Source organism: Mytilus galloprovincialis, chromosome 5, assembly GCF_965363235.1.
Source record: "Mytilus galloprovincialis chromosome 5, xbMytGall1.hap1.1, whole genome shotgun sequence".
Classification (NCBI taxonomy): Eukaryota; Metazoa; Mollusca; class Bivalvia; order Mytilida; family Mytilidae; genus Mytilus; species Mytilus galloprovincialis.
The window spans coordinates 35035687-35053658 of NC_134842.1; the positions used below are offsets into that span (position 1 = coordinate 35035687).

The following is a 17972-nucleotide window of genomic DNA, read 5'->3' on the forward strand; positions in this document are numbered from 1 at the left end:
TGTGTATTCTTAATTAATTCGATTGAAGGATTTGATCATCTTTATTTGTGTTGGTACAAATGTATAATATGATACATGTAGCTGTTACAAATAGTAAAAGGAAAATGTATAATATGTAAATATAGCAACAACCAAATCATGATTATGATTTACATGATTATGATTTAATGGAACATATTATGTTATAAGATGTGCTATAATTTCTTTATTCTATATATTTCATTTGAAAACTTATGTATACTAAGCTTTAACTTATAACAGATGCTTTCGTCTTGGGAGAATATTATTCATCTTAAATTTTCATAATTTAAAAAGGGACCAATTTTCACCAGACTTTATTTAATAGGATTTGAATTTAATCAATTACTGATCACTTCATATATATAGAATAAATTGAGATTCATAAAGGGTAAAGGAGTTACAAAACAAATTATCTGTAATCTACAAAACAAATAACAATGCCATAGAAAATATAAAATATTACACGTTTCCTTTCTAGTGACTAGAAATTTGACACCAAAAATGCTGTTAGCACTTGTCAATAGAGCACACAATGAAATTTTAATTAGTAATCAATAATCTTTGATGTCATATTGAACATTAAAAAAAAATTAGTTCTGTAAAAAGTAAATTAAAAAAAATACAGAACTCCGATGAAAATTCAAAACGATGAAAATTCAAAAAGGAAGTCCATAATAAATCATCTTTATGCCCTGATGTCATTAATTGAACATGATCTGGTTACTTGGAATATTGAAATGAATTAGTTTCTTGCACATGGATTGATGTGTATCCAGAATAGAACAAGTCATAACAGTTATTATCATGATACAATAATATTTAATAAATTGGTCACTCACTTATGTTAGATAAACAGCTTAACAAAAACTTTAAGAAAATAACAAAATATTATATAGAAAAAAAAACTGACTATCTTTATACCTTTTTACATTTCAAATCTGCCTTTTTTATGACTACCATCATAATCAATTAAAAATGTCAACAATAAAACATAATATATTAAGATATAAATAGATATAATGAAATTAAAAACAAACTGCAACAAAATATAAAAATAATATCTATGTAATCATATTTATTTTTTATGTAATCATATTTTTTTTACTATGTAATCTTATTTTGACTATGTAATCATATTTTGACTATGTAATCATATCAATTCACTCTGTAATCATATTTTTTTACTGTAATCATATCAATTTACCATTTTATCATATTTTGACTATGTAATCATATCTAAACTATGAAGTACTTTATTCTGAGAATAGACAGAGAATACCATGAGACAGAAAGTAAACAAAATAATCATACAACTTTCATAAAATATTATTAGGTGATGACTGCATCTAAGGAAATGGACCTGCACCCTCAAATTATACTTGTATATACTTCATTTATTAAATCAATTAACCAAGTGTAAATATATATATATGTAACATAGACATAGACATGCATACTCTTTCATACAGTTCACATTCTAAATTCACACACTTATTTGATAAAACATATAAATATCAAATCCTTAAAACACACTAATCAGCACACTTACTAGCAGTGAACAAACGAAAATGCTAGAAAAGTTCCAGTTTGTTTATATAAACATAGCTACCACTAATAAAAGCGTTAAAACCAAATCATTTTATTTGCTGGTCCACAAAAATACAATATCAAACATTTGATATGTTAATGGTTTCCATAGCAACTGTACTGGTCACCAAAGCATATAAGCTGGAACCCGTTTTAGTTCTCCGAACTTGCGACAGGACACAACATTTAGCTAGCTTGGTGATAAGAGCCAAGGATAACAGTGCTATACAACATCAGGTTTACTTCTTTGTCTGAAAAAGATGAAGTTCAAGATTACAGTGCTATACAACATCAGGTTTACTTATTTGTCTAAAAAAGATGAAGTTCAAGATTACAGTGCTATATAACAACAGGTTTACTTCTTTGTCTGAAATAGATGAGTTCAAGATTACAGTGCAATAAAACATCAGGTTTATTTCTGTCTGAAAAAGATCAAGTTCAAGATTACAGCGATATACAACATCAGGTCCAAGGACACAGTTATCGTCTTTTGGTTTTCGTTGTCTACGAATATAGTCCCTAGTGTGAACAGTGTATAACTTGGATTTTTAATTTGGTACACTTTTCCAATATATTTCTTGATATTTAATGCATGAAATATTAAGTAGGGGGATGAAATTACATGTTAAAAAAATTTGGGTGCTGAATCTTTATGTAAAGTAGTGATTTGGTCCGGTTCAAAAAGGTCAAATTTTATTACTTCTGAAGCTGTCAAACTGAGTTTTAGACCCCCTTAACACAGAGTTGTCAATATTTTGAGTTAGAGCTGGTAGAAGTTTCTATAATTTTGATATTATTTGTCCCACTAGTAGTACCGTACACTACACTGTAAAAATATTTTTGAGACAGAGCAGGTGCGATTTTTTTAATTTGAATTTATTGTATAAAAAAAATGCACTACGAAATAACTGTTCTTGGGCCATCAGCATTCCTTTTTTTTGGAAAAAGGCCAAGTTCAAGATTAGTGTTATAAAATGATTCTGTCTACTTCTGTGAATACAAAAGATGTTGTTTTGAGATTACCATAAATAATAATGTGAGCTTTCTACTCATTCCTACTTAAAACATTGCATGGAACCAGGTTCAAAAAAATATAAGGAGATGTGATATGAATGTTTAAAATAATCAAATAGAAAGTAAAAAACAACTTTATAAAATAAACATCAAGGAAAACATCTGTGTTACTCGACTTGAAATGAATTAAAGAATATGGCTTAAAATGATAACAATTATCTGAATTCCACTATTATTGCTGCTTAATAAGTTACAATGGTGTTAACTTATATTAATTTAAACTGATGCTTAGTAATTTCCAGTTTACTGAAAAAATAACCAATTTTTTTCAAAATAAAAACCAAATTCATTATTAAGTATGTAGTCAAGAAAAAGGTGTGCACAGTGACAGGCAATACAGCTGGTTTTCTGAAAGTTATTTAAAATTAAAACTGTCTTCAATATACAATTAAAACTATAAACAGGCTGACTACTTTCATCCAGATCATGCTCTCAGAAACTCTCTATACATTGCATTTTTTTCATAATGCTCAAAGCCAAACTTTTGAAAGCCTGCTATTCTTTATTGTTTATTCATTATTGTTCACTCTGTACTAACTCTCATGCATGGTGAACTCTCAATCGTAGTTTTCAACAAGTTTCCTCGAGTTAGCATATATCAAATGTCTGTAAAAATAGATTTTACTCTACCATTCAACAATTGGTACATACAAAATAAATGAATTTACAGTATTTCTTTTTTTAAGGTATCTGAAATTCTACTTTTAAAGTTTTATGGTACTCCCTGTCTTTTAGATTAAAATCTTGACTCATTTTTTGTTTTAATTGCTCTTGATCTGGCTTTTTATTCATCTTATAGTTAGTAAAGACTATTCTACAAATAAAGTCCCAAGAAAGAACATAATCAGTTTACTATAGATCAAACTACAGGTACACTAGATAAATTCAAATGTAAGATATTTTTCCATAATGACAATCTGCTAATTTTTTTTACACTAAACTAACAAAATTCCAAATTTCAAAAGATAAAATTCATAATTTCCAGCAACAACCTGGTTTTTCAGAATTTAACATTATACACACACAGATGCTTGATACGTATTGTACTTATGCAGATGCAAATCCAGGATTTGAGGGGGAGGCACTGATGAGAATAAGGTATAAGAGGACCTTATTTTTACCCAAATATTGCTGTAATTTTATCTTTATAACACTTCTTTTTTAGTTGAGGAAAGGAAGGGGGGGGACTGAATCCATGCCTGCTATTGATCTAAGAGTTTACTTTTAAATACTGTTGGTAAACACCTAATGTCTTTAACCATGCTTAATGCAACACAAAGAAAACATTTTCAAGCTGTTTTTAGTAATATGCTTAACTAAAATATTTGAAACCAAGACAGACATGCCTGTCTTACCCAGAACAAATGGACAGTTCTGTTTTACCCGCTACATAAATGGATCAAACTCCAATGGTGGTGGTGATGGGGTACCCTTAAAATGTAAAACAAGTTATCTGTAGTTCTGTTATCTTTTTGTCAAGAAATGACACACTTTGAAATTACATAGTAATATATTTAAGGACCTTTTATGAAATCTCTACAATTAAATGCAAAATTTACCAAGAATATCAACCTGATATTTCAAAGGATTGCACAAAATAATGATAAAACCATGCACAAATTATAAGATAAGTGAAAATGTTGTTCAAGTAAACACATATAAATAATGTCTCTTTTTAAATGAAAAGTTCATTGTAACATTGGAAAAATTTTAAATCATAAAAAAAGTTGTTTTATGTCATACATAATATATACACATATTGAGCATTGGAACTTCATATAAGCAGCCCTCAATGTAGACTAATGAAATGGTCGACTGGGCCACTTAAAAAGCTGATTGGGGACTAACCATTCATAACTGGTCTCCATTTGGGCCATTAGAACATTGAAGACCTGACGACCGTAAATTTCGGAAATTTTGCCCTGATCCGAGTCAGGTTTTCTGATCGCTTGACAGTAACACAAATTTATATTGTATTTTAAGCGACTTTTAGATTTAAGCTTGATCTTGTCAGCGCTTTATTGCAAGGTAATTGTAGGTCATTTGTAAGCAAATGATACAGATTTATCTGTCTTCGTATTTTAGCAGTCAGTCACAACTTTGACTATAACATGCTGTTAGAAAGAAAACCATTGGCATTTATTTATAGCTTGTGTTTATTGAAAGCACATGGTCGAGCCTCATTCTCAATTTCGTCAATAAACAGATGAAACAAGGACGGCACCAATTTTGTAACTTGTTCTCATCGATTCAATAACATACCAGCTATTTCGCTAACGATTTCAGGTATTCACTTGACTAATGGGGCAATCACCAGTGCTTCTGCACAAATCTGATGAGAATTTTACTAGACTGAGGCTTCCAACTACCGATAAACGTCGCAGATTGTCATAAAACGTACAATGTAATCAAATAAAATAAATCATGTGGTTGATTTATACAGACTATTTTTACCCTCGACAGCATAAAAACAAAAACTTACTACTTTATTTCACAAAGGTTTTTTAGCTAGAAAAAAATGTAGGCGACCTGAAATTATTTCCTGGCCACTGAAATTTTGAGTTGGCCACTAAATTTTCATGTCTGGTGGCCAGTTGGCAACTTCATTTCAGAAGCTACTTTGAGGGCTGATAAGGCAGATATTTATACATAAACATTAATGCTAATATTTTTTTTATATATTCAGTCATACATTTATTAAGAAATAACCAGAAATCTGACTAACTAACTAAAATGCAGAGGTAAATGTTAATGTAGCATTAAATTCATATAATAATACATATATTTTTTAAACAATAAAATTTGAGATGAAGTGAAGTCTGCATGTCTTGAAAGTCTTCTAAAGTAATTAGCTTATCTATCCTAATTTTATTAGTATGTAAAACAGGGTACATGTATTTCCTCACAATACATGATGCAATCATTTTTTTCTCTCTTTTCTAGATTCACTTATTTCTTTGACTGATCAGGCTGAAGGTCATGTTCTATTTTAAACACAATTACATAGGGGTCAGCCTTTAACTATAGTGTATACTAAGCCAAACTTATAAACAGATTAGTTCTTGTCTTTGGAAGCAAATTGTATGCGTGATTAAAAATGAAGCAGTAGCTCCCAAAAATCCTATTTGGGCATCTCAGAGTGGAAAATCTAACTTTGAAGAAATCCTGCATCATGATTGGTGGAAATAAGCAAAACAATAACATGTGACATCAGTAAGAAAGATATGTTTTAGTAATTAGGGTGTTGTACAATATCCATGGCTCATTTTCTTCCAAACCAACATTTGAAATTTATTTTCATTAAAATTCAAAATAAATGCATAGTTTTTTAAAGTCTTAACAGCCATGAATATTCTTAATACATTAAAACAGTGCAGTGACTCACTGGTTGCCTTGGTGATTCAGTGTCACACTCTTGGTCCTGAAGTGAAGCATGTCATATTAGCTCTTTGTCACAGCACACAAATGATTTAACAGAACTTTGACAGGATTGTAATTAAACAAAGAAGTGTAGTTATAGTCTTACAACCTGAATAAACGTGATCATAGGTTCTCAAAGACTTCAAACTTTCATGATAATACAATTCCTACCTTATTTCCACAATGCAGTTTTCTTTTTATTGATGGGTTTTATCTACATTAATCAATTTATAAGTTATTTTTCTTACAGGTATACAACTTTTTCTTCCAAATTTCAATTTGAGTAAAACTGAAGTTTTAACAAGCTCATTTTAACATTTTAAAATCTTGTTTCATATTTTTCTTACTACCTACCTCAAGTTATAAGAATAGATTGACAAAAGGGAAAGTATTTAATTTGAAGTCCTTACCTCTTCCTCATCCCAGCCTTCACTCGCCCCGGCCAGTTGATAATGCTTCTTTCTGATTTCTCCAAGTTTGTACCTTTCCGTTTCTAGTTCCTTTTCTAACTCAAGTACTCGCACCTATAAAAGTGTAAAATTGAATTATCTAAATTGGGTATTAATTAATTAACAAATTGATGTAACTTTATTAATATGGATAAAAATAAATGTTGGATGTTTGTCAATATAGGGGTGGGGGTGGGGGTGGGGGAGGGGCTTATGTTCCCTTAATTTCCTGACCTGAATTGACACTGATTTCTTTGTTTAAAATTTTAGAATATTACTCTGTGTTTAATGCACACCTTAAGATTGGACTCTATATTGTATCTCATATGGACTTAAACTGTTTAAACAAGAAAATCAATATAATTCCTATGGGTTGATCCAATCATCGATCATTTTCTACAAACATACAATAGGGTTGATTTATTCTCAGTTTAGGGGCAGATTAGGAATATTTCCAGAACTATCTAATAGGTGGTTTTAAGGAGTTTAACCAAGAAACCATTTAGTTATTCTTGTAATCCAAATTAAAATACAATTATACACAGTATTTACATACCTGGGACTGCATCTCATTCTTTTTAGTCTGCATCAGTGAAAGTTTGGAGAAATCCATAAGGCCTATAAAATAAAATAATCAATGATAACAAAATATGTAAACTGTTAATCAAAACTGCATCAACACTGTTTAAATCATGTTTTCAACAAATCAAGGGGAAAATTTGGCTTTTGTTGAAGATAATGTTACATACAGATTTAAACTACAGTAACCAATATTTTAGATAGGCAACGAGGAATGTTTTTACATAAACAAGTTTTATCTACACAATTTGTTATTGTTGTTGTTTGCCTTGTACATTAAATTTTTCCGATGAGTCAATTACTGGTGGCTAGTGTGGTCTATTGTACAATCTAATATTTTTGTAATCACTAACATCCACTTAATGAATTATTTAGCAAGTAAACTTCATTCTGTAAACAAATTCAATGTCCACATATTAAAATAAAAACTGGACCACTCTGACCAATCAGCTATATCCGAAACAATAATGTATCCAAAATGCAATATAAATTCTGAATCTTAATATTATTGAAACAAAACCATTACCTCGTTCTTCAATAATCTGTGATCCCTCCCTCGCTGATCCCACAACCTTTCCAGTATTTTCAGTCACCCCTTTGGATGCCTCTGATAATGAAGTTAGTTTTTTACTTCTCCTATCAGCCTTGACCTTTGAGGCAACAACCAGTTGAGCTGTACTTGCAGCAATCTCATTAGAACAGACAATTAACTCCTCAAACTTCCCTTCTCCCCTCACTACCTTGTCTGCAGCTTCCCTGTAAATATTCAATAATTCTACTGTTAATTAGAAATTTTTGCATGCATTTATTATCACAATTTTTAGCTTCCAAAATGTGCTTATGAGCATTAATAAGATTAAGGTTAAGGTGGTACCAAATACCTTGACTAAAATTAATTTGGATTGTTTAATTTTCATAAAACTTTGACAAATACTAACTTTGACCCTTTGACAAAAAAAAAGAAAAATCAAAAAATTGAATGACACTTTATCGGAAATATTTCATCTGATATATAACGTTTGACAAAAAATTATATTGATCATTGAAATGCTTAACAATTCCTTAACAAAAGAATGTGAGTTATCTCCCTGTAGTATTATGTACCACCTTAATCCAGAATATACTTGGTTTACAATAAATATTATATCTTGTCATTTAAAATAACTTACATCAATGCTGTGGCTCCCCAGCCTACAGCTTTAGCTGCTGATAACAATCCTTCTGTCCATCTGTGATTCTTCTTATAAAACTCTTTTTCTGTTGATGTTCCCTATAAAACAATATTTAATAAGATGAGGTGGTATAAATAAGAAAGACTTCTTCAATAATCATAGAATGTGGTAAAATTTGTGTATAGGTACCAATTTAATGCTCTCCCATCTGTACTGCCATGAATTTTAACACAGTATTATGTCTCAAAACAAAAATGATTTATGTTAGAGTCATTTTTTTAATTTCAAAATAGTGAGATTAAAAGTTACAGAAAATAAAAAAATCCTTTGAAGAACAATACTTTTTTTTACAATCAATAAATAAATACAAATAACTGCTACATCGATGCTAATGTACTACAGTATTGTTGTCATCTTCCATTAAAAAAAAAGTCTAAATGATATGCATTAATGGCTCTAAATAATAATGTGTATTTCTCACCCTGCCCTGTGCCACTATTTCCTTCTGTAAATCTCTTGATCTTTCTATCAATATTCGTATTGCCTACAATTAATACATTTGTCATACAATTTTTTAAATATAATAAGAATATTGTGTTGTGTTTGCAGGTAATGTTTTGAAGCATAGTCACTTATTCCAATTTATCAAAAGAAAACTGAAAATGAGGTAAATTTGCAACAGATTTTTACTTCTTCTTAGTTGTGCTGTAACACAAGGTTAAAGAGAAGCTTACCGGGGAAGCGTTCATAAACATATCTAACAGGACCCCAGTCTATATATGCTGGTCCCAAGACTGTCGTTTGTCTGTCATATTTTTTTCCCCATTTATTATTTTGTTCATCAGTCAGGTTGTTTTATTGTGGTACATTTTTTCAAGTCTGTGCCTATTGCTTACTGTATGGTATGGGTTTTGATCATTGTATGACGTTCTACGTTCTAAAATTCTTAAATCTGCTTCATTTTGAATCTGTATTAGGGATAATGGAAACCTTATCAAGCATTTGGTGACTTCATTTTTGCCTTGGGAATACAAATAGCTAAACAATGTCAAATATATACAGACTTGACAGGATTTTGTCTAAGTAAAATCAAAATCAAATTCAAACTTTTGAAATCAAAATAACTTAACCTATGGATAGTATTTACATATACTTACATGCATAAGACTAGTACAAGAGTCTAGTATACTCTCGTTTACTTTCAATTCTACACCACTTGTCGCTTCTCTTGTCTTCTCCAACATTTCCTAAAAAACATAATAATACAGCTAAATGTTATCATGTAGGTTCATTATCATTCGTCACATACCAATTTGTCATGGATTTCATTGGTCAGGTGAACAACTAATTTAAACAATCAACAAAATACAAATCTACAATAGGAATGTGTGTAGACTTTCATCATACCATGAAATCAAATATCAACGATATTGACTACCACGAAAATAAATGAATCTACAGTATTGCTTACAATGTTACTTCTTGTCCAAATCAATACTGTCAATGCCTTCCAGTTGTTTATTGTTGAAGGCCAATCAGTGATCTATAGATTTTTACTTCTATTTCATTTGGTCTTTAATGGAGAGTTTCTTTTGGCAATCATTCCAAATCTTCTTATCTTTATATCAACAAAGAAGATAACAGGTAAAAATAAAACTCTTCTCATTGACATTTCTGTACAATTATTCATAATTTTTTGTTTGGTTGCTGTCTCATTGATGATCACCCACATCTTTAGTCCACCTCAAAGACTCTTTCCTACTTACAGCTATTCTTCTAGCAGCCATCTCAATAGCTGATGTAGTGGACTGCATCTCTGTATCGACAAGGTCCCCAATCTCCTTCTCTTTGATCTCCACAGACTTGGGAACCAGATCTTCTGCCAGTGTTATCATTTTCTTTACACACTGTACAGCATGGTTAACATCAGATTCTATGCTAGCACCTGCAACATGTTTACATTCAAAATGAGAAACATGAGATATATCTTTGAAAAGATAGATCAATGTCTGGTAATAATTTACATTTTAGGTACATCCATCTACATTTGTACTACCAAAGTAATCACTGGTAGCTTTGTGCACAGTTTCTAATTCAGACTTTACTATTTCAATTATTACTCCTTCACTATTATGAATCAATCAATTTTGTAATAATTTCTCTAACACATGAACCCCATCGTCTGTAGGGATATAAGTTATAATGGCTTCAATTTTCATTTCACCAAATTCAAGGATTACAAATTCATTAGACCAGTTGACTAAGGAAAATAATAGCAAATTATGACTTGTAGGCAGTAGTCCTTAATATAACATACGTTAATTCTTAACAAAACTTAAGTAGGAATCAAGTACACTATTTTAAGGCTTGATATGAATTTTCCATGTATTATTTACAATCTAACATGTATTTACCTTGTCCTAATGTATCAAGCACCTTAAGTCCACTTTCACCAGCTTCTCTACAAGCATTACCTAACTCTGCAATATGAAGAGCAATTATATTTCATTGAATCTTTTTTTAAAGTCAATTTGATATAGTTCTTACTATAAGAAATATCAAAGTGAAAAAATATGCTCCTTACAGTCAATCAATGCTTTAACACTTTGGGTACCATTCTGATATCTATTTCGCTAACTGTTTCATTATTCAAAGAAATAGAATTAACTGTGAACACTTCACAAATTCATGCATTTAAAGGAACTACACTAATATATTTTTAATAGATCTAACAACACAAATACCTCCAAAATACATACTTTATTATTATAGCAACAATGAAAACAATATATTGGGATTTTGTATAACCAAACTATTCTAGATTTTGGTAACAGTGTGAGCATGTTTATGCATAACATCAGATTAAGACTTAAACACTTTTAAAAGGCATGATCCCTTATTTACATAGTTTTATCAGAAAAAAAATCATTAAACACTTTTTTTATTTGTGGACCCTTGTTTTTCCCTGATGCAGAAAAAACTAAAAAAAATTGTCAAGTCTTACCTTCACCAGCTTCAAGGTTAGCTGAATGTGTTGTAGCAATACCATGAATCACACAGTCTCCAAAGTGATGTGAAAATCCAGTGATTGTTTTAACAAGATTGGCCAACTCTGAAATGATAATATTGTTTCATTTATACAGTGAAACTTTCATATAGTTGAAAGATATATGTTTAATGACATTCAAAGTACAGATGATTAAAATTAATCCTTTTAATTTTGAAATTATGACTACTTTTCATAATTTTTCAATCACTTGTCAATTTGAAAATATAGACATTTAATTTCAACCAAATGGACAATATTTTCTTAGTTTACACGGAGCAGAAATAGTTTAATTGATTGTGAAGTTCTTTAGTATTCAATCTTTTGTTGAAAGTTTAGCTTTTAATATTTTTTTACAATTCATCTTAATGTTGACTGTATACCTGTTCTGTCACCATTATATTTTCCCTGCATTCCTTTGATCATTTCCAAACTAGATAGCACTGGTTCTGTTCTCATTAACAAGAATTCTAAACACAAAATAATAGTCATTACAGTACACAGACAATACATGTACTTGGTTTTATTGCAAACTATCAAGAAAATTATCATACAAATAAACATGACAAGAATGTGTCCATAGTACACGGATGCCCTATCTGCACTATCATTTTCTATGTTCAGTGGACTGTTAAAATGGGGTAAAATCTCTAATTTGGCATTAAAATTAGAAAGATCATATTATAAAGAACTTGTGTACTAAATTTCAATTTGATTGGACTTCAACCTCATCAAAAACTAACTCGACCAAAAACTTTAACATAGAGCGGGACAAACGAACGGACAAACAGACAGACGAACGAACGGACACACTGACTAGAAAACAAAATGCCCATAAATGGGGCATAAAAATAATGAGATATAGTATTTAATGCTAATTGCAAATGAGACAACTATTAATCAAAGTTCAAATGAAGTGGATGTTAGCAATTAAAGCCCTGTTACATTTACTTACCTGCTGTACATTTCACAGCTATGTGTGTAGGATTTTGAAACTGATCTAAAGCATCTTGTATAATGACCTTGCCCTCTTTTATAGACGCATCTGTAAGAAAAAGTATCTAAATGATGGTACAACTAACAAGTGTTCAATGAAATGCAACTATTTGACCTGAGAATTATAATATCTCATTCAAAACAGAAAATTCTTTGTAAAGTACTTGACTTGACCCGTATTCAACATTGACAATCAAAACTTATTTAATAGAAATCTTATTTCTGGATAATATTTCAAATTTTCATGTTAACTAACAGGCATCAGCAAGCTAATATAAAACATAATATATAAACATGCCTTGCCATGCAAACATAAACAAATTTCACCTTGATGAATTCTACTTTGATATCCATATGAACAATAAACACACAGAAAATTCTTGCCTAAAATGGAAATAGCCAGACTTACCCAATAATTGTTTATGTATCAAATCTATATCTCCTGATAGTTTTTGTTCTGTGTTTTGTTTATCTGATTGACTTTGACTCAGTCTGGATTCTAAATCTGATATCTGTTGTTTAAGCTGTTGTTCTAAGGATTTCTTGTCTGACATTTCTTGTTCCAATTTTGTCTAGAAAATAAAATAAACATTGCTACATCTGAGAGCTAGTGTCTGATATTTCATAATTTATTTCACATACTTATGTAAGAAAAATAAACAAGTGAAACTGCGAGCTACTGCTCACTGATGATACCCCCGCCGCAAGTGGATAATATTAATAGTGTAAAAATATGCAAGTGTTCGGTAAACAGGAAGTTGTCGAGTGATGAATCTAAAAACGCATCACACGGTATAGCTGACTTATATAAATCCTGAGACCAAATTTCAGAAATCCTTGTATTGTAGTTCCTGAGAAAAATGTGACGAAAATTTTCAACTTGGCTATCATGTGTAAAATCATACAAGTGTTCGGTAAACAGGAAGTTGTCGAGTGATCAATCTGAAAACGCATCACACGGTATAGCTGACTTAGATAAACCCTGAAACCAAATTTCAGAAATCCTTGTATTGTAGTTCCTGAGAAAAATGCGACGAAAAATATTCATGGGACGGACGGACTGACTGACGGACTGACGGAAGGACAGACAGAGGTTAAACAGTATACCCCCCCTTTTTTAAAGCGGGGTATAAATACATGAAGATATTAAAGCTGAATTAGGACCCGTGTAGCATGCTAGTAAGAAACTTCTTTGCAGAACGAAATGGCATGGGAAATGTAATTTATACTTCCAACTCCATTTTCATTTGGATTACCCTAAACCAATAGAATATGATGATTTTGAAAAATGTAATTAAACATATGGAGATAAGACAATTTTTTTATTTTCAAAAGAGGTATTACATCCACATACCTTTAACTCTTGTAATTGATGATCAAGTTCAGTGTCTGAAGACTCTTTTTCTATTTTTAATGCTGTAAATTGTTGTTGTAAAGTAGTTATTTCCCCTGTTAGAGAACTCTCCTGTGTCCTTTTCTCATCCTCTAATTCATTTAACTGTGTTTGCAGATTAGAACATTCTTCTTCAGATGCTTGTAACTGGTTCATTAAACTAGACTTAGTGTCCTCCAACATCTTTAATTGATTTTCTAAATGCTGAAAGATATTTACGTGTTTGAAAATTTCCTATTACAAATAATAACTAGATGTAAAATAATGCATCTTTCATTTTCTTTACTTACATTTAGTACTTAGTAAAAAGATTACACTACAATCTGCAATTTTAACTAAAATGGTGGTTTCTAAAAAACCACACCTAAAGTTTCCAAAATAGTTTTTAAATAATGCATCCTTCAGGTAAATACTATTCCAGGTAGTCTACACCTCTATGCAATATGTCAGACTGAAATAACTACATTTAATAATTAGTTTCAGATCAGTTACATTTTTAAAGTGTATTGCTCCCAATGTTCATACCAGTTTGATTTTTATAGACTTTTGGTATGAGCATAGCTTAGTACTTTTCTCAATGCTTCACAATGAAATGTAACCTAAATTGTCAGTAATTTTTATATTCCTTAATCATAGCTGAACACAGTTGATGTAGTAAATCAAGTATTTTGTTACTTTTCTTTTAAAGTTAAATATAAACATGTGCTATAAACAAATAGAAGATGTACATAAGTAACATAGTACACTGGTTAATTGACTAGGTCTAAACAGGACAGAACCCTTAAGAATAGATAAAGGTCTGTAGTAACATAGTACACTGGTTAATTGACTAGGTCTAAACAGGACAGAACCCTTAAGAATAGATAAAGGTCTGTAGTAACATAGTACACTGGTTAATTGACCAGGTCTAAACAGGACAGAACCCTTAAGAATAGATAAAGGTCTGTAGTAACATAGTACACTGGTTAATTGACTAGGTCTAAACAGGACAGAACCCTTAAGAATAGATAAAGGTCTGTAGTAACATAGTACACTGGTTAATTGACCAGGTCTAAACAGGACAGAACCCTTAAGAATAGATAAAGGTCTGTAGTAATGTTATCAATTGAATTTATCATTTCTACATGTATTTTTCCCAATGCTCATTTATTTTATTTTCAATACACTCTTTATTGGGTCTAACAATGAAACATCAACTTATTTTACAACACCATAAACATTTTAAAATATACCTCAATGTGGATGTCTTCCATGTTCTTCACTAAGTCTGGATTCTGTAAATATGTGCATGTTACATCAGACATAGCTGTAGGGTACCAGTACCTACATGCTTCTGGTATCTAACAGCTGATAATGTCACATGTTACATCAAACATGGCTGCAGGGTACCAGTACCTACATGCTTCTGGTACCTAACAGCTGATAATGTCACATGTTACATCAGACATTACTGTAGGGTACCATTATTTACATGCTTCTGGTACCTAACAGCTGATAATGTCACATGTTACATCAGACATAGCTGTAGGGTACCAGTAACAACATGCTTCTGGTACGAAACAGCAGAAAATGTCACATGCACATCAAAATCTAATTCATGGGTGTGGGGTTTCTCAATACTAAACCATGCATTTTTAATGCACATTTACATTCTGAATCAAGACCATGCACAATATAACATGCCAACCTCTTTATCTGTTTGAAGGTCTGTATTTTTAGCCATTGTCATGGCCAGCTGGGACGAGGTCTGGTCAGCACTTTGTTTTAGACTTTCCTGAATGACCTTTCTCTCTTGTTCTATTCGGTCCATCTCTGATTTGGATTCCTAAATCAAAAACATGCAACATGGCATGCAAGTCACATACACAATGCATAAAAGATTAAAAACTAGAACAATAACAGACTGATCCATTCCAATTAATTAGATGACAGACGATTCACCATTTTAGTTCATAGCTAACAGAAACAAGCTGCTCACATTCATTTTCATTACTGTGAAACCAAAAAATAAAGTATCACAACTACACAAAACTCTCTTTATTTACAAGTGTCTGAGACCAGATTATTATTTATTTTTTCTAAATCTTTTTCATACTATTCACTAGCCATCACTTCCATGCATTTTTGTAACAGGAATTACATTGCCATGCTTTTGATTTTCATTGTAAAGGAAGAAACTGGTACAAGTTAATAACTAACTTAATTTAGTTTTAATTATCTATTCTATCGGATCAGTTTTGTATTAGTTAAGGTATTACCTAACACTACAGGGAGATAACTCTGTAAAGTCAGCTAAACGTTTTAATTACGTTGTGTTGTAAAAGGAATATTAAGCTTCTCAATGATCAGAATTGGTGTTTGTCAAATTGCTATATAACCAGTGTAAATTTTCTGACAAAATGGTTGGTTCAAATTTTTTTTTTTTTTATATTTTTGTTAAAGTGTCAAAGTAAATACTTTGACAAAATTTTATGAAAATTAAACGAGCCAAATAATTTTAGTGAAAGTGTTGGGTACCACCTTAAAGTATCTAAATCTCATTCATTAACTTCACATGCAAGCATTTATTTTAGTACAGCCAAAAATTGTATTCATAAGAGTTTCAAAAAAAATATCAGGTTTAATTTTGTAATTTCAGTACAGTAACTTAAATATACAAAATACTTTGGCATTAAAACTGTTAACAAAAGTGTTCTCTATTGATATAATGAAATTACTTTTAACAAATTGAAACGTTAAATAATAAACAGAAGTAATATTACAATTATAAAACTTTAAAAAAAAAAAAAAGAGTTATCTAACTTAATTTTTTAAGAAAAAAATATATGTTGCCATCAATATCTGATCACTCCTTTATTTAGTACATGCTATGTTGTAAGTGTTGTAATCTGTATTCTCTTGCATATTAAGTTTTGTTTGTTTTCTTGATTTTTTTTGTGTTTTGTCATCATAATGATTTAAATGATAAAACTGTCATAATTAGAAAATGTTGTTTTGAAAGCTACTATATCTTGTTTTTATATCTATTCTGTATTTGTTATACACAAAACAAGAGATTTTGTAAATACATGTTTTCAAAAACTTGTAAAAGTTCTTCATATAATTATACAATATGTTTACCACAATGGCATAATTGTTGATCATCCCTGTAAGGGGTATTTTTGCTGATATGCCTCACTCCTAAAAATGCTAAACTGATATCTGTTTTGTCTTTTCAAAATCTTCATTATGTTCACTAACCTGTAGTAATTGTTCCTTTTCAGCAACAGTTCTTTTCTCTGCATCTAATTTCTTTGTTACTTCAGCATTCTGTAAATATATTAAAACTCTGTATTAGTATTAGTGAAAACAAGCTAAAACTTAGATATTTCAAAACCTAAAAAAATTGCAATTTTTTATTGTAAGTACTTGAGAATAACTATATTGCAACTTAAGCCTTGTGCATGAAAATCACAAGTAAACTCTACAATTTTATATTTGTTAATCAGACAACTTCTATTTAAATAGTGAAATATCTGAATTTACTTCCTCTCCAATCTGAAATGACCAAAGAATTCAGAATCGTCTGGTTTTATTTATGTTGTGCCATTAAAAATATTTTTGACTGCTGACCCCTATTTTCTTTTCATAATTTTAAAACATATAGTTTAAAAGGCCATATTTAACAATCTTATCCTTATCAATTTCCTGCAAACTTTTCAATAGCTTAAATCTCAAAAAACAAACAAACTAACCATTCACGTTTTTCTGCTTTTTTTGTTCCTTTATTCACTCATAACAGTCTTTTAAAAAGCTTGTTATTTTGAAACAGAGTAGCAATCATCCTTAAATAGTTTATACACTCATACTGAAGTTGCCAGATAACATTTACAACTTACTGTTCGTAATAGTGAGACATGTTCCTCTCTTAACTTCTGATATATGTCTTTCATCTTCTTGAACTTATCTTCAAATCCTTTTGCATGTTCTAAAAGAAATAAAAAATATAAATTTTGAGACCAGGTGTGTGTCAGGTTTTCTTAATTATAAGCCTAGTATATTTTAGGTGTTTTTTTTTCACTTCTTTAGTAATTGTGTGTCCATTAGACTGTGATTGCCATTCCATTTGTTTTTAAAAGACAGAATGCATCATTTTGTGTTTTGTATTTTTAAGCAAATACAAAATGAAGAACTTTAATGAAACTGTTATATTTTTTATAAATGTACCTTTCATTGCACTTCTCAATAAATAATCT

General features: G+C 30.4%; 1 protein-coding gene across 9 annotated transcripts in view; it reads right to left on the bottom strand.

Moving 5' to 3' along the window:
• Positions 1-1468: 1468 nt before the first annotated feature.
• Positions 1469-17972, bottom strand: part of LOC143075698 (huntingtin-interacting protein 1-like) — a 45592-nt gene continuing 29088 nt past the window's right edge. The window contains exons 17-34 of one of the 9 annotated variants that reach the window (XM_076251247.1): positions 17616-17704; positions 16978-17046; positions 15425-15562; positions 13699-13941; positions 12754-12916; positions 12304-12393; positions 11732-11818; positions 11307-11414; positions 10717-10782; positions 10069-10247; positions 9460-9549; positions 8784-8846; positions 8300-8400; positions 7657-7886; positions 7108-7169; positions 6513-6626; positions 6068-6103; positions 1469-1859 (exon numbers count right to left, since the gene is read on the bottom strand). In XM_076251247.1, coding sequence (XP_076107362.1) covers positions 1848-1859; positions 6068-6103; positions 6513-6626; positions 7108-7169; positions 7657-7886; positions 8300-8400; positions 8784-8846; positions 9460-9549; positions 10069-10247; positions 10717-10782; positions 11307-11414; positions 11732-11818; positions 12304-12393; positions 12754-12916; positions 13699-13941; positions 15425-15562; positions 16978-17046; positions 17616-17704 — 1940 coding nt within the window. In that variant the 3' untranslated portion in view covers positions 1469-1847. Of the gene's footprint in view, positions 1860-1957; positions 1976-3656; positions 4114-6067; positions 6104-6273; positions 6317-6512; positions 6627-7107; positions 7170-7656; positions 7887-8299; positions 8401-8783; positions 8847-9459; positions 9550-10068; positions 10248-10716; positions 10783-11306; positions 11415-11731; positions 11819-12303; positions 12394-12753; positions 12917-13698; positions 13942-14969; positions 15012-15424; positions 15563-16977; positions 17047-17615; positions 17705-17972 lie in introns of those variants that run through there. The other 8 variants (XM_076251248.1, XM_076251252.1, XM_076251249.1 and 5 more) reach the window with 8 other exon arrangements.